The sequence below is a fragment of the Acipenser ruthenus genome, chromosome 2, assembly GCF_902713425.1.
Source record: "Acipenser ruthenus chromosome 2, fAciRut3.2 maternal haplotype, whole genome shotgun sequence".
Classification (NCBI taxonomy): Eukaryota; Metazoa; Chordata; class Actinopteri; order Acipenseriformes; family Acipenseridae; genus Acipenser; species Acipenser ruthenus.
In genome coordinates this window covers 10,264,478-10,282,808 of record NC_081190.1, presented here as the reverse complement: position 1 = coordinate 10,282,808, position 18,331 = coordinate 10,264,478, and the positions used below count along the sequence as shown (strand labels likewise).

Below are 18,331 nucleotides of genomic sequence, written 5' to 3'. Positions count from 1 at the left end.
ACTTACTGTATAGTTCATCCAAAAATACAAATAGCAGTAAATGTGTTACATACTTATCATATAATTATAGTATTGAAGTGTGGATTCTACAGCTGCTATCCACATGCATTTTATTATGATTTGCCAGTTCAGAATATTGGTCAGGTCAGATCAGACCATCGGTGTTTGGATTTGTGGAAGTCTACAGTACTAATCTAAAATAACACCTTTGGTCACAATTTTTTAATTTCATTTTTAGACATTTTAAAACAGTTTATGGGAAATTTGTGGCGTTCGAGAAGTTGCCCTGCCAAAACTTTGAAATAAATAAAAGAAAACATATATGCAAAAAAAAAGAAAAATAATATATGCATTATAAAATAGATACATAGATATGAAACTTAACATGGTACAATTACACACATAGTGACTGAAGGGGATAATATAAAAGCATATTTCTATTTATTTCTGTATTTAAGTTTTTCTTTATCAGATGGTTATTTTGAAAGACAGGCGCTGAACTATTTCACATGTGTTCTGCAAGCCCACAGCTTTGAAATTCCTGTCTGTAGTTAGTTTGACTATGCAGGTGATTGACAGGACAGTAATGTACCTACCAGCTGACTGACATGAATCAACACTGAGCCAGAACATGGATTTTAGACATACAGCTGCTGAGGCCAAGGTGGGAGGAAAAACAGCCGGACTGGTCTATCAAAATAAGAGTTGTCAAGCTATGCTAAGCTATTCAGAAAGCAACATGCTATACATTATTTCATACAAAATGAACCGGAGCTGTAGCTGTGTCACAACATGCATGCTGAGATCTCTAATGAGCTTGGGCTGGAAAACAAACAATTCAGTATTCCTGTTTTGAATAGTGGCCAGATTATTCTATTTCTTTTAGTAAATTAACATTAGTAAATGTTCATTACCGCCCCTGCTGACAGGGAATTACTGTGCTGGGTGGAGGTGCTCTGATTTTGTATCTACCTCTGTGGTGGGGGATGTATGTCATGATATGCTTTGTATTTGTGCTTTCAGTTTGTATTGTAGGGAGTTGCCCTAATATCGAGGTGATATGCAGTCGTGAAAGTTTGTAGACTAACTTGACTTTACGATAGAGCATTCAAAGTTTACCTGCTACAGTGAAGACCAATTCGGTAACTAGCATCCTGGTTGAACCACTGGAGATATGGATTGCATTTTTTTTTTTTTTTTTTTACTGTATTAACATTAGCAAACCATAAAATTGGGGGAGTGTTCACTCCTTGCACCAACACATTCCACAGAGAACCAGATGGATTCTCCCCAGCCTGTGTGATTCTCCATGCAGGGCACTGCAATAAATAATCACACTTGTGGAGGACTGGATTCCATTCTCCCTAACACCTGGTTTGGGATTCATCCTCCAGGAGCTGTTAACACTTTTAAGCCTGTTAGCTCTGCACATGGAAGTGAAGTATGTCATCTGGAATGATTTCACAGTTCAGCATGTTCCAGCACTTCTGGGGCATTCTCGGTACCCCCCCAAACCCCACCAAAATACTGAATTTGTCAGCCCCACATTTACAAATTGTTCACAAGTCTGTAGTAATGAGTTGCATATGAGGCTCAAGACCTATGTAACCTCTGACCTAAATAGCTGATTGATAGCACGTCTGCAGTCTTTTTTCTGATTCTTTGTAGGATTTTCCTTTGTAGATGGGGATTGTCTGCTGTCCAGAGACTACTGATGGGTGGAGAATGTTAGACCTTTTGTTCCTGTAAAAAATATTCTCCTAAGATATATATATAATTTAACAAGTTTTGAAAATAATTGTGTAGTTACTTGAAAGATTAAAGTTACTTAAATGTACTGTACTTGAAAGTAAAAATACGTCTACATCTACATTTACACAGAAAACTATCCTGTAACCTTACAACTTACTCTCTTTTGAAAATAGAAAAATAGTGTAAAACTACTGAAAGACTTCCTCAATGGTAAGCACCATTGCACTCCATTGAAAATACCCCCTCAGAGTCAACAAGGGCAGCGGAGGAGGTTTGCCATTTGTCTCTCTGCCGATTGGGGCTTTTTGTTTTGTTTTAAAATTAATACACAAGTTTTGCCCTTTTCCCCAGCCTGCCATTAAAACAATAAAAGTGTGTATAGGTGCAGGAACATTAACATTAGCGTTATGCTAATATTCTGTGACTCTCTCATTTAGTGTATGCACAGCACTTTGTATGTTTGCCTTCCTCAGATGAAGTGGATGAAATAGAGTCTTTAATGTCACAGCTAGCACATTGTCAATATCTACATCAGCATCAAAATGAACCAGGCAAGCAGCGGAAATATCAGTATGAGAAAAAGAAACCTAATGAGGCAGCAACATGTTGACAGAAGATAAGTTTACAGCAGTAAAGCAGGAGGGCTCTTTTTTATTTACTGATCACAGCAGATACAGCAGTGTGGAGTAGTGGTTAGGGCTCTGGACTCTTGACCAGAGGGTTGTGGGTTCAATCCCCAGTGGGGGACACTGCTGTTGTACCCTTGAGCAAGGTACTTTACCTAGATTGCTCCAGTAAAAACCCAACTGTATAAATGGGTAATTGTATGTAAAAATAATGTGAAAAAATGTATAATGTGATATCTTGTAACAATTGTAAGTCGCCCTGGATAAGGGCGTCTGCTAAGAAATAAATAATAATAATAAGTTTACCGTAATCTCCCATTTATAGCACGCACCCTTTCATTAGTGTTGGGAGACTTTCTGCATAGTTTAGAGACTTTCTGCATAGTTTAGAGCTTATACAAAAGGTTCTCTTCATGCTAGTGTTATTTAAATTTAGGGTGTATATTTTAGAAGTTTTACTCTTCAAATTGTTGTTTCCATGTGTCATCAGGCATGAACAAACAATTTCATTCAGTAATTCTTTATCTGATTTTTAAGCCCAAGTATTGCTTCAGGATTTTTCAACCTTTTAGTTTTTTATGCTTATTCCTATTCAGGTCCTTTATAATATAGTCAGGGCTCTTTTTTATTTACTGATCACAGTAAATAAACACACAACATTTGCATCTTTGCAATCTCATGCTGCATTTTATTTTTTGTCACTTCATTTTAATCAGCACCATGATTGTCATGTTCTGCAGTCCAAGTTCCCTCCATAATGAACAGAAATAATACATACAAATAATAACGAACACTTCTCAAAAATGACTTTCTTTGCTTACAGTCTGGAACCTGATGCAGGTTAGTAGCAAGGTGTGGCACTGAAATGGGTGGATCTTTGCTCTGGAAGTGCCTCTTCCAGTGACAAGTTAATGACTGTTAATAGGCTTAGGAAACCTGCCACACCTTTCATGTGTGGTATTAGTGCTGCTTAGGGCATATCTTTGTGTTTGATCTATATTAAAGGCTAAAGTCATAAATTACTGTGCTGTGGTGTTTGTGGGCTAGCCCTCCAGCACACTTTGTTTTTCACACCACCCAGATCTACACACGGGGTTCTGAAACACACAGGAGCAGTTTGCACTACTAATGATTTTTAAAATCCTCTAATGCCTACTGAAGCTTGCATTTGACAGGTCAGTGTTTAATGTTTGGCATCGGCAGGTGCTGAAACATGGTCCCCCTGACCTCTCACCCAGCAGCAGTCAGCTCTGTTTGACAATGCTCACAGTTGTTTTCTCCTCTTCTCGTGTCTCATCAGAGCGCTTTGGAATCCAAGCTCAGCCAGCTGCTCAAACACCTGCACGGCATGAGGCAAACTTTGGGCTTCATCCTCGCCCCAGGACCAGATCCTCCGGAACAAGCCAGGAAGATCCTTGCGCCAGCCGTCTACGCTAGACTATTAAATCATGCAAGCCGCTGCAACCTGGCTCTGGAGGAGTGCTGCCCGGACCTGCTGACCCTGTCTCTCATAGTCCCCTCCGCTCCGTGGGTGAGTCCATGCTGCTGGCTGATGTAAGCTAAATGTGCAAGCGACCCTCACATCCCTTCAAGGGTTCACAGTGCTTTTTAAAATGCTGTGTTGCCCAGGGAAAAGTCAGGCAGTCTTCACTGGCATCCAGACAGTAAATGTAGGATCACTGTATTGGGCAGTGAGGCTTCTCAAGGTAAAGAGCTGAATTAATGAGAATTAAGTTCACCGAAGTACTAAAAACCTGAACCAGCTTGAGCATTCAAAATGCCCTGCTGCAGTCTGACAGAGAAATGGCCTGTATCAAACATTGAAAACAAGATTGTGGATGTTTCTAACTGATTCCGATATGTAAACAGTACAATTCAGTTATTTCTGTGTATGAAGATAATGCAGGGAGGATTTAAAATCAGTCAGTGGGTAAAAACATTCCTAATTGATTTTATAGATGCCATTTGTCAAGAGGTGCTGCGTGCACATGTCTAAATAATTTATGCATTCTGCTGTTTTTAAAGTTATAAAAAAGAAAAATCCATTCACAGAGACAAATACTGACCATATGAAGCAGTGCATTAGAATTATAAGTGTCAACTACAGGGCCTTTTGTGACCAAAGGCGGTGGTCATTGAATCTGTTTCCACACCGTTTGGTAGATCCACCCACCACATTTCATTGTTGTGAAAGTGGTTACTATTGACTTACAGCCACCCTGTACAAAAAACTCTACCTCCATACCAACATCATTATTTTAAATTGAGGTTTCAGTTTTATACAGTAGTGTGGAAATGTATTAGAGCACCTCAAGGTGTGTCATTTGCATCCTTTATATACCTACCTGCATGAAAACATGTAATTGAGAGACCGTGTTTAGCGATTCTCCTTCAGTGTTGGTCTCCATCAGTCTACACAGGAATGCAGGTAAATATAAAACCTGATTTGAGAACAGCATTGACTACGAGGGTAAACTCATTAAAACTAATTAATACAGACTTTGTAGAAATAAAAATTCTGTATTAAGTTCATGGAGCAGGTGGTTCCTCTGTTCCGCTGAAGGGCAGGCTCCTATCTACATGCTGTGGTGGGATGTATATTGACCCTATGACCCCCTGGCCCTGAGGCAAGATATAAAATCACACAGAGCTGCCAGTGCCTTTAGACATCACCACTCTCAAGCGAAATACAAAATGATGTTCTGCACACACTACTTCTTTAGAGTTGTTTTTTTAATGCTCTGTAATCTGAAATGAATTAGACATACTGAATGAGATGTATGCATTCCTGTTGCAAATGGAAGTGTAGGACCTGGCTGGTTTAATCTCAGTGTCAGGGTGTTTTATGGTACCAGTGTATAGAAATAAAAGTGCTGTTGAATCTCCACGCCTTCAATTCAACAGCAAAGCACAAACAGTAACTGGTATTCACTGCTTCTCTTGTCTTTCATTCATTGCTTCTTGTTCTGCTTGTTGTCCTGTGTCGCTCCTGAGTAATGCTTTTGCATCTATACTCCATACTATAATTATTTTTAAGCATACTAATTAGCTTATTGTTATAATATTTTGTGTTTCAGGGAAGACTGCATAAAAAAAAAAGTGTTGGGCTGGTGCTAGAGTTCGTCCAAATGGAAAGAATCCAGAGCAATGCCGAGTTTCATTTGAGTGAATTCTTTCACGTACCGTGTTCAGATGCTGCATTCATGTAGCACATCTCCAGTAGAGCTTCTATTAATTCTCTTTACTGTCAGGGTCCAGTAGTCTCAGCTTTCATGCATGCAGTATTAACAAAGCGACTGAAGTCATTGCTTTGTTTTGATTTATTTAAATTATTTAAAATAATGAAAACACTATTTATTTAATCATTGTGGTTATTTATAGTTTTTGCGTGTATAAATAATACTTGTATGTACTGTACGCTTGCACTCTGTTAGTTGCTGCATTAGGCTAGGTCACCCTCTTACTTTCTCCATTCTACGCTGTTCTCTCTCTCTATAGTAATGTGAATGCTTGATCCTGCACTGACAGACTAATAGGTTTTGTATTGTAATGCATGAATACAACTGAGATAGTAACACTAACTTGAACATATCACTGGGTCTGATTACATTAATGTAACATATGCTAGCGCCCTACATCACTGTAGAAACCTTTTTTAAATGCAATGAAAAACATAAATGTAATCTGTTACCACATTCCTATATCTGTGTGAAAAAGGAACAGTTACAAGTTACTGAAAAATGTAATCAGATTACAGTAATGTGTTGCATGTAATGCATTACTCCCCAACAGTGCTTGTTGCAGCAGCATTTTTAAATCACAAAGGATTCACAGTTGCAGCCCATTATTGCTGAATATTTATTACATTAGACATCTGTCCCAGAATTCTTTAAAAAACAACTAGAAAAATACATCCTTTAATCGATTGTTGTGTTAGAATCATCTTGTATATAGTGGCGACAAGTTAGTTGGATAAGAGGCAAAGAGCAGGAAGCTTCACTCTGGCACAGAATCTATAATGATCCGTACCATCGTGAAGAGATCTCCTTGGAGAGTAAGAGTGATATCTCTTGGACCTGGCAAGTGACAGGAGAACTCAGCACAGCCTTTCTGTTCTCTTCACTCACCACTGACAGATCCAAGAGAAAACCACTCCTTGAATTTCTTTCAAATTCAACTTCGCTAATTGATTGCTGCTTGGCACACGTCCAAGTTGAAGCTTGCATGCATGTTTCTAACACAAACCGAGATTCTAAATCCAGCTTCTACACTAGATTACAGAACAGGTTTGACAAACTAAATGTTACACGTGTTTTAAAGGAAAAGCAGTTACAGTAGGGGTTTCATAAAAAGAAATATTGTATATGTATGTGTGGTGAGTGTAGTTGACATATATGACATGGCCCTTTTTTATTGAAAAGGAGGCTGTGTGGTCCAGTGGTTAAAGAAACGGGCTTATAACCAGGAGGTCCCCGGTTCAAATCCCACCTCAGCCACTGACTCATTGTGTGACCCTGAGCAAGTCACTTAACCTCCTTGTGCTCCGTCTTTCGGGTGAGACGTAGTTGTAAGTGACTCTGCAGCTGATGCATAGTTCACACACCCTAGTCTCTGTAAGTTGCCTTGGATAAAGGCGTCTGCTAAATAAACAAATAATAATAATAATAATAATGAAAAGACAAAGTAAAAAAGTTAGTGTTAATAGTTATGTATAATAATGTATCGTAGCATACTGGTGTATATGCATTGTCATATTATATTAATATAACTATACAACATTACAGAACACAATAAAAGCTGGAATTTTACAGTAGACATTAAATGAGCTGAAATTAAATTAATTAAATCAGTTCTTTAAACTAAATAATGAATGAAGAAATGGGAGTTATTTTTAAAGAAAATAAAAAAACAATGTTCACATCAGAAACAACACAAAAATGCGGGTTAAAATAATATAGCTGTTAAAATGAAATGTAATGTTAAGATGACAAGAAAAGGGAAGGAAATCATTAAACATGGACTAATACTGGGGGAAAAGAAAGGACAAAAAATGAGAAAAAATGGAGCTTGCTGAAACAATGAAGTATTTAAAGGCAATAAATAAAATGTGTCAAAAGAGAGAAAATGGAAACAGAAAAACAGAATTGCTCTCCATATGAAAAGAAAGTGTTCCCTGGCTCTCGTCACACACAGCTAATAGACTGTGTAAAGAAAGCGTTCCCTGGCTCTCGTCACACACAGCTAATAGACTGTGTAAAGAAAGCGCTCCCTGACTCTCGTCACACACAGCTAATAGGCTGTGTAAAGAAAGCGTTCCCTGGCTCTTGTCACACACAGCTAATAGGCTGTGTAAAGAAAGCGTTCCCTGACTCTCGTCACACACAGCTAATATACTGTGTAAAGAAAGCGCTCCCTGACTCTCGTCACACACAGCTAATAGACTGTGTAAAGAAAGCGTTCCCTGGCTCTCGTCACACACAGCTAATAGGCTGTGTAAAGAAAGCGTTCCCTGACTCTCGTCACACACAGCTAATAGGCTGTGTAAAGAAAGCGTTCCCTGGCTCTCGTCACACACAGCTAATATGCTGTGTAAAGAAAGCGTTCCCTGACTCTCGTCACACACAGCTAATATACTGTGTAAAGAAAGCGCTCCCTGACTCTCGTCACACACAGCTAATAGACTGTGTAAAGAAAGCGTTCCCTGACTCTCGTCACACACAGCTAATAGGCTGTGTAAAGAAAGCGTTCCCTGACTCTCGTCACACACAGCTAATAGGCTGTGTAAAGAAAGCGTTCCCTGACTCTCGTCACACACAGCTAATAGGCTGTGTAAAGAAAGCGTTCCCTGACTCTCGTCACACACAGCTAATAGACTGTGTAAAGAAAGCGTTCCCTGACTCTCGTCACACACAGCTAATAGACTGTGTAAAGAAAGCGTTCCCTGACTCTCGTCACACACAGCTAATAGACTGTGTAAAGAAAGCGTTCCCTGACTCTCGTCACACACAGCTAATAGACTGTGTAAAGAAAGCGTTCCCTGACTCTCGTCACACACAGCTAATAGGCTGTGTAAAGAAAGCGTTCCCTGACTCTCGTCACACACAGCTAATAGACTGTGTAAAGAAAGCATTCCCTGACTCTCGTCACACAGCTAATAGACTGTGTAAAGAAAGCGTTCCCTGACTCTCGTCACACACAGCTAATATGCTGTGTAAAGAAAGCGTTCCCTGACTCTCGTCACACACAGCTAATAGACTGTGTAAAGAAAGCGTTCCCTGACTCTCGTCACACAGCTAATAGACTGTGTAAAGAAAGCGTTCCCTGGCTCTCGTCACACACAGCTAATAGGCTGTGTAAAGAAAGCGTTCCCTGACTCTCGTCACACACAGCTAATAGACTGTGTAAAGAAAGCGTTCCCTGACTCTCGTTACACACTGCTAATAGGCTGTGTAAAGAAAGCTTTCCCTGACTCTCGTCACAAACAGCTAATAGGCTGTGTAAAGAAAGCGTTCCCTGACTCTCGTCACACACAGCTAATAGGCTGTGTAAAGAAAGCGTTCCCTGACTCTCGTCACACACAGCTAATAGGCTGTGTAAAGAAAGCTTTCCCTGACTCTCGTCACACACAGCTAATAGACTGTGTAAAGAAAGCATTCCCTGACTCTCGTCACACAGCTAATAGACTGTGTAAAGAAAGCGTTCCCTGACTCTCGTCACACAGCTAATAGACTGTGTAAAGAAAGCGTTCCCTGGCTCTCGTCACACACAGCTAATAGGCTGTGTAAAGAAAGCGTTCCCTGACTCTCGTCACACACAGCTAATAGACTGTGTAAAGAAAGCGTTCCCTGACTCTCGTTACACACTGCTAATAGGCTGTGTAAAGAAAGCTTTCCCTGACTCTCGTCACACACAGCTAATAGGCTGTGTAAAGAAAGCGTTCCCTGGCTCTCGTCACACACAGCTAATAGACTGTGTAAAGAAAGCGTTCCCTGACTCTCGTCACACACAGCTAATATACTGTGTAAAGAAAGCGTTCCCTGGCTCTCGTCACACACAGCTAATAGACTGTGTAAAGAAAGCGTTCCCAGGCTCTCGTCACACACAGCTAATAGGCTGTGTAAAGAAAGCGTTCCCTGACTCTCGTCACACACAGCTAATAGGCTGTGTAAAGAAAGCGTTCCCTGACTCTCGTCACACACAGCTAATATGCTGTGTAAAGAAAGCGTTCCCTGGCTCTCGTCACACACAGCTAATAGGCTGTGTAAAGAAAGCGTTCCCTGGCTCTCGTCACACACAGCTAATAGACTGTGTAAAGAAAGCGTTCCCTGGCTCTCGTCACACAGCTAATAGACTGTGTAAAGAAAGCGTTCCCTGGCTCTCGTCACACACAGCTAATATGCTGTGTAAAGAAAGCGTTCCCTGGCTCTCGTCACACAGCTAATAGACTGTGTAAAGAAAGCGTTCCCTGGCTCTCGTCACACACAGCTAATAGACTGTGTAAAGAAAGCGTTCCCTGACTCTCGTCACACACAGCTAATAGGCTGTGTAAAGAAAGCGTTCCCTGACTCTCGTCACACACAGCTAATAGGCTGTGTAAAGAAAGCGTTCCCTGACTCTCGTCACACACAGCTAATAGGCTGTGTAAAGAAAGCGTTCCCTGACTCTCGTCACACACAGCTAATAGGCTGTGTAAAGAAAGTGTTCCCTGGCTCTCGTCACACACAGCTAATATGCTGTGTAAAGAAAGTGTTCCCTGGCTCTCGTCACACACAGCTAATATGCTGTGTAAAGAAAGCGTTCCCTGGCTCTCGTCACACACAGCTAATAGGCTGTGTAAAGAAAGCGTTCCCTGGCTCTCGTCACACACAGCTAATAGGCTGTGTAAAGAAAGCGTTCCCTGACTCTCGTCACACACAGCTAATATACTGTGTAAAGAAAGCGCTCCCTGACTCTCGTCACACACAGCTAATAGACTGTGTAAAGAAAGCGTTCCCTGGCTCTCGTCACACACAGCTAATAGGCTGTGTAAAGAAAGCGTTCCCTGACTCTCGTCACACACAGCTAATAGACTGTGTAAAGAAAGCGTTCCCTGACTCTCGTTACACACTGCTAATAGGCTGTGTAAAGAAAGCTTTCCCTGACTCTCGTCACACACAGCTAATAGGCTGTGTAAAGAAAGCGTTCCCTGGCTCTCGTCACACACAGCTAATAGACTGTGTAAAGAAAGCGTTCCCTGACTCTCGTCACACACAGCTAATATACTGTGTAAAGAAAGCGTTCCCTGGCTCTCGTCACACACAGCTAATAGACTGTGTAAAGAAAGCGTTCCCAGGCTCTCGTCACACACAGCTAATAGGCTGTGTAAAGAAAGCGTTCCCTGACTCTCGTCACACACGGCTAATAGGCTGTGTAAAGAAAGCGTTCCCTGACTCTCGTCACACACAGCTAATATGCTGTGTAAAGAAAGCGTTCCCTGGCTCTCGTCACACACAGCTAATAGGCTGTGTAAAGAAAGCGTTCCCTGGCTCTCGTCACACACAGCTAATAGACTGTGTAAAGAAAGCGTTCCCTGGCTCTCGTCACACAGCTAATAGACTGTGTAAAGAAAGCGTTCCCTGGCTCTCGTCACACACAGCTAATATGCTGTGTAAAGAAAGCGTTCCCTGGCTCTCGTCACACAGCTAATAGACTGTGTAAAGAAAGCGTTCCCTGGCTCTCGTCACACACAGCTAATAGACTGTGTAAAGAAAGCGTTCCCTGACTCTCGTCACACACAGCTAATAGGCTGTGTAAAGAAAGCGTTCCCTGACTCTCGTCACACACAGCTAATAGGCTGTGTAAAGAAAGCGTTCCCTGACTCTCGTCACACACAGCTAATAGGCTGTGTAAAGAAAGCGTTCCCTGACTCTCGTCACACACAGCTAATAGGCTGTGTAAAGAAAGTGTTCCCTGGCTCTCGTCACACACAGCTAATATGCTGTGTAAAGAAAGTGTTCCCTGGCTCTCGTCACACACAGCTAATATGCTGTGTAAAGAAAGCGTTCCCTGGCTCTCGTCACACACAGCTAATAGGCTGTGTAAAGAAAGCGTTCCCTGGCTCTCGTCACACACAGCTAATAGCTGGTGTATAAAGAACAGCTCTTTGGAAGCTCTTTGGCCTGTTGGCTGCAGGTCAAGGCCAGGCTGCTGGCTGGGGAATAGGTCCCATCTGCTGAATGTATTGCTTAGAGCCGCGTTGAATAAACACACTGATATCATTTCTGATGGGCCTCCAAAGCCATGTATAGGTCCTTTTTTCCGCTTGAGTGAAGGTGCACATACCAAGAACTTCATTAGGAGTGCAGGGCATTCATCATTGCTGTAGCCCTCCGTAAACAAAACAGAAACTGAATCAAGATCACCATTGCTCCCCGAATGGTTGCCACATTCATGTTGACAAGATAGATGTCACTGTACTTTCAAATGGGCAAGTTACATAGCATACATAAAGAGTCCCATTTGATTTAATATAAGCAGTCACATGTATTTACTTATTTATACAAAAATCATCTGGTCCATTTGCAAGAGATGGCGAAACAAAATAATGCCATCAAGGAAACTGTGTAAAATATCTCTTCAAGAAAAGGCGTAAAGGGATAGATTTGCTTGCCAACTTTTGAATGTTGATGCAACCCAATGATCTGTGGCTTGTAGCTGGAAATCTACGGGATTCCTTCCAATTCAAGACACCCTCGAATTTAAGATGCAGTCCAAATGTCACACCCTCAACTTGAGGAAAAAATAAAAAATCAAATGTATTTATTCATATAAAAAAACGACGTATAGTGGCAGTTTGCAGCTGTCTGATGTCACACAGAGCATTACAGTTACGTGCTGCTTCTCATTTCCATTCGTGATTACTCACACACGTTTTTCTCTCTTTTTGTGAAGTGTGGTATTGCTTGGCAAGTAGAAAAATACGGGGTTCTGACTAGAATGCTGAAATTGTAAAAGCTTCTCTTGGAATTCCTCAGAAAGGTAATGATGCTTTGTGACAGGGAGGACCCTGACGCTGGTTCAGCTGCGCTGCTGCTGTGGTAAACAGGAAGGCTTGCCTGACGCTGAACTGATCAGGAGGTCCTGATTGGCTGTGGGGCGTGCCCGGTGTTACATGCATCACTATAATGTACTTGAATTTCAGATGCAGGCCATTTTTGAGAAGGGTTTCGAAGGATGTGTGTGTCCTTCTTCGTCTCTCCCAAGTCAGCGGTGGGGGTGTCAGAGGTGAGCCAGGTTGAAATGAAAATAATTGGGCTTTCCAAATTGGGGAGGAAATGAGAAAAAATAATTGGCGATTCCAAATTTTTTTTTTCAAAGCAATCCAGTAATTAGAATGCTATTTTTACACTGAGGAATAACCAGCTTACTGTATAGAAGAATGGATATAAAGCATATTGTATCCATTTTGGGGGCTTGAGGAGCGCTGTGTTTTTGTAAATCGTTGTAAGGGAGCATACAGAAAAGTAGTGGCTCTCCCAGTCAGATGAATATGTAGATTAGTAGAGTAAAGGACACTGGGGGTTGATGTTTTAGTTATATTTTGATACAGGTTTATAAGGTTTATTTACACAGAGGTCCTGGAATTTGTGTTTTCGGGAGTTGTTGTGTTTTTGTGTCTTTGCATTCGTGTCTGAGCAGGCTACGCTCTGGGTACAGTTGAGACACTGAGACCCAGTAATTCCAATACAGTTGACAATGAGCTCAGTGCCTCTGTGCAGTACAGATTTTAGTGTTGCCTCTGATGATGTGTTTCAATTGGGTGCAGTAACTAGACACCCTTGTGTATTTTGTAGGTTGTATTGACTCCTCTCCTAGCGGCAGTGAGTTAATAATACTGACATCAGCATAAGACTGGTACTTGCATCTCCAGTACAGAGCTAGCTCTTTAGTTGAACGGTAAGATGTTCATCTTTGATCCATTCAGTTCAATGGACTAAGATGTCAATTCATTACAGTGTGTTAAGTTAGTTAGTTACTTAGTTGTTCTCCTGCTAACTGCTGTCTGGTCAGCGAATTGATAAGTGCCAGACCTGCAAACCTTTTCCTGAACTGTGGCTGGCTGTGGTTGGGACAGTATATTTCTTATTTAATTAGAAAAGCAGCAGAGCGTTGATGGAATTATTACCATCTGTCTGTCTTTGTTGTTCATTTGGTCTATTTATCTCTTACTGTATATTTGTCCTTCTTCCAGAATGGAATAGATCCAGTCTCCCGTCTTATATTTCTTGAATAACTTTAGGGTTTGCTTTAGATATTCCAGAACATGACTAAAGCAGTAGCCTATATTCCTCATTGGCAATCACAAAGAAATGCTGGACTAAAAAATTACATCAGACTATTTGCTTTCAGTTATATTATCGTTCTTGTCGTTTTCTGTCTTCTTTTACATTTTGCAAAGTTTTATTTTCTGTTTTACAAATACCTGAAAATATCTTGTTTTGAATTTGTTTTTTTCTTGCCATTAAAATAACAAGAATGGAGAGAGTAGATCTTTTGTCAGAACTGATCTCCGGGGAACTGGTCTGAAATCGGTTTTCGTCTGAACACAGTTTAAAGGTAGCCAGTTCTCATCCAGAGAACTCCCATAGTCTTTCTTTAGGTGTTTTCTTTCCAGAACTCCAGTCTTTGTAAAGCTTTATTAAGGTCAATAATTCAATTTAAAATTCTGATACATATTTACAGAAGTTGTATGGTATTGTACTGAATAGAACAGTATACACACTGCACCTGTGTCTAAATTCCCTTCCTTTGATCGACAAGACTTTAAGAAAAAAAAAAAAAAAAAAAAGAAAATGAAAAACTGATTTAGTCATAGGATTTCATAGTTTGAGATGAAAATCTTTGAAGAGCCAGCCTCAGGAGAAACGGTCTGGGGATGTCCCTGGTACCTGCCATTAAAATGGATAGAACACAATAGCAGCTGTGTCCCTTGCAGCCGGAGGGCATTCATCAGTGCTGTGGCTTCCCTACGGCAGTCCTCTATATAGAACATGCATTCACTTCAATAAATAAAACTTCAAATAGGATACTTTGGGGCTCGTATCAGCAAATTAGATGTGTCCCTTTTCATCTAGCAGAGTTTTAAACCCTGAGTCAGCTGGCAGACCATAGCTCTTCATTTTGCTCAGCTAAGCAGTATTCAATCCATTTATCTATAACCTTCACCCCCTGCTCTTTCCAGATCTCCAAAATGGTCATTATTATTTGTTTATTTAGCAGACACCTTTATACAAGGTGACTTACAGAGACTAGGGTATGTGAACTATACACCAGCTGCAGCGTCACTTACAACAATGTCTCACCCGAAAGACGAAGCACAAGGCTGTGAAGTGACTGGAGTCAGTGAGTGAGCCAGGATTTGAACCAGGGACCTCCTGGTTACAAGCCCTTTTCTTTAACCACTGGATCAGGATAAAAAAAAAAAAAAAGTAGAAGAAAATAAGTTGATGGTCAGGTAGTGTTGATCTGAATTCAAACAAGAGTAAGGGTAGCGGATTCTGCAATCTGTGCTTCTTTTCTGTAAGTGCATATACATGTGTAATGTACTACTAACCGGGAGCTGGAGTTAGACTCTATACTTATACATAGGAGGGGAGAGACATGACCATGCTTTTCAATGCATAGGAACAAAACTCTTTGTGTGTTTATGGCAACCAAGTTTGTATAATTACTGAAAGAGGATCATTTGAAAATGATGTCTTGATATGATGTTATTATTCAGGTTAATGTCTTCTGTGATCTGGAACTACGCTGATATGTGTACAACAGACTGACCTGTTCAAAAAGAATGCATGCATGCTTAATGAGGTTTAAATATAGCTTGATGCGATCACTGTTTGCAAAACTCTGCCCTTTGTCCATTTTGAGTACGGCAGGGGTTGCTAGGATACTGACACAAGTGTACAAGCAGTGTTCTCTATAGGCTGGATTTTCTCGTATTGTCTACTTTTTTGTTGTGTGTTAAGTTTGATTGTGGTTTTGAATCTAGATGTGGTTTTGATTGTTTAACTGTGTATTAATCTTTTTGGGTGGTCATCAAAGAAGGAACAATTGTTCAGTTTTCACAATCAAGGGGAACAAGAAAAGGTTTCTTATAACCGTCTTGCGGCAGGGAATGATCGTTAACTCGCTTAACATAACATATTTACATATAATAATATGACAAATACTGAATGAAGGAGGCAGTATTTAGATGCACCACTGTGTAGATAATTACAATAGAGCCCTCAGTGATTTTTGCTATGTAAAGTTACAGATGCATCGTTCTCTCTTTGTTTGCACTTCTTTAAGGGGCTCAACACTAGTGTACTACAGCACCCACAGCACCCACAGACTCCACCCCTATGACAGCACTCACAGACTCCATGCCTATGACAGCACCCACAGACCCCAGGCCTATGACAGCACTCACAGACCCCAGGCCTATGACAGCACTCACAGACTCCACGCCTATGACAGCATCCACAGCACCTACAGACTCCATGCCTATTACAGCACCCACAGACTCCACGCCTATGACAGCACCCACAGACCCCACGTCTATGACAGCACCCACAGACTCCATGCCTATGACAGCACCCACAGACCCCAGGCCTATGACAGTTCCCACAGCACCTACAGACTCCACACATATGACAGCACCCACAGCACCTACAGACTCCACGTCTATGACAGCACCCACACAGACTCCACCCCTATGACAGCACCCACAGACCCCAGGCCTATGACAGCACCCACAGACCCCACGTCTATGACAGCACCCACAGACTCCATGCCTATGACAGCACCCACAGACCCCAGGCCTATGACAGCACCCACAGACCCCAGGCCTATGACAGCACCCACAGCACCTACAGACTCCACGCCTATGACAGCACCCACAGACTCCACACCTATGACAGCACCCACAGCACCTGCAGACTCCACGCCTATGACAGCACCCACAGACTCCATGCCTATGACAACACCCACAGACTCCATCCCTATGACAGCACCCAGCAGCAGACAGCAATATATTTAGTAAGTAAGGTACTTTATGCACTATGGGTCGTTCTCCATGTATTTGTCTGTCCCAATGCTTCTGGTTTATGACTGTAAAACAAAAACATAAAAAGTCTACTCCAGCTATAAAATTAATAATGTGTTTGGAACATGTAACATAATGTAGGTTAAGACCAGGCTACAGTAGCATGCTTGAGATCTAAAAACTTTCTATAACAAGCTGAAGCCTCCAGCAAGTTTCAATCAGGCAGCACTGTGGCTCAGACTGCCGGCACACCGGAGTGCACTGAGCCTTTGAGTGGGCTTTGCTGAATTAACACACATCTTGCGTCAATAAAATTGAAACACCCCAGCTGCATGCTTCCAGGCTTCTGTTGATATGCATTGTTCTATTTGAATGTGCACTAGACTTTAATTAATATAAACCCCTGTGGGTCCTTCTGCACTGTATGTTCATGTCACAAGCGCATACTTCAGCAATCTGTTCTGTTTACTTATTTACACTAACCTTCCTATTAGCTGTGTGCCACTGAGACCAGGTTTGCCTTTTATATGTATTTCTCTGGTGAGCAGAATAGGCAGATGACATTAACCATGGCTCCTGCATTTGGATGAAATGCATGGTAAGCTAGCCATATTATGAGACAAGTGCTGTACTACAATTATTTTAATGAGGCATTGGTTAATGTTACAAAAAGAATCAAACCATAGCAATACTACTCATTAAACAAATACATGTTGTAATGCTAGTGGAGTCAACTATGAGCCTGGAATACTATCTATGACACTGTGCAGTGGTGCATTTGCAGATACTGTGGTAATACAGTATAGTTTACATAGTTTACTGTCTCTTATTGTCTGCACAACAGCTGAGCTTAAGGTTTGTGTTGTGTTGAAATCCCAGAAAAAATAATTGGTTTCAGTTATTTTAGAGTGGTGGTGGTGATGGGGATTACTAGTGCATCCTAGTGGTAATTTTTATACTCGCCAGGTACAATATGCTGGTGACTTTATTAAACTTGCCAAGTATCCACGAATGCTGAACCAGTAATAAATGATGACTAAGAACACATATTGCAGGATAGCAAGCAGATACAAACAGTCCACTGTTTTCTTCATTATTGTTGATGCACTGTTTGGGCTGCACAAGTCGGCCAAGTATAGAAAGGGTCTTCCCAGTCTCTAGCTCACCACAACATGGCAGCAGGATGTCTTCGGTACAGAGCTAAGCCGCTAAAAAGGGAGGTCTGTAAAAAACAAAACAAAAACCTTCACAAAAAAAAGGCTTTCCAATTTTCTGTCTATTTCATTCAGGCGTGTAGTTTCCCATTTCCCTTGGTCCCTTATCACCCTTTGTGTCCTTTTAGTGGCATTCTGGTTTTGTGCCTGTGTGCCTTTGTCTGTGTGTCATTAAGATTTTTATCAATGCGATTTCTTCTGACTTTCACAGGTAACACCATCCATACATGGCAAGTCCAATAATTGTTGCTATCATAACAGTATGCAGGGTTCATCCTGATGGTATATCATTTTTATTTTTTCTGTTGAAATGGATTTGATAAAGGTCAGCTTAAGAATGAAAAAAAACATGTGTGAGTATGAAAAAAATATTTTCCTAGAATCCTTTGATTTATTAGCCTTGGTAGCATATTGCTAGTATGCTAGGCTCTAGTATATTACATTTGATATGTAGCAGATGTGAGGACATTTTAGAACATGGAACAGTGCTTAAAATGGGTACCAGGGGTGCAGACAAGAGATGGTGAATGTTGTCTTTATGAAGCAGTACAGTAAATAGGTAAGGGGTTATGGCATGAATCTGAACAGTGGTCACTTGCATTGTGTCTCTTTGTGTATCAATGGTGTAAAACAACAGGAAGGTCCCTGTTTTAATGATTTAAACAACATGCACA

General features: G+C 41.1%; 1 protein-coding gene across 2 annotated transcripts in view; it reads left to right on the top strand.

Moving 5' to 3' along the window:
- LOC117963072 (uncharacterized) overlaps window positions 1–18,331 on the top strand; it is a 104,919-nt gene that overhangs the window by 69,743 nt on the left and 16,845 nt on the right. Inside the window, exon 7 of one of the 2 annotated variants that reach the window (XM_058988863.1) lies at window positions 3,679–3,909. The exons of the other annotated variant lie outside the window; for it this stretch is intronic. Within the exon in view, the coding sequence (XP_058844846.1) occupies window positions 3,679–3,909 (231 nt within the window). The remainder of the gene's footprint in view (window positions 1–3,678; window positions 3,910–18,331) is intronic. 2 annotated transcript variants of the gene reach the window in all.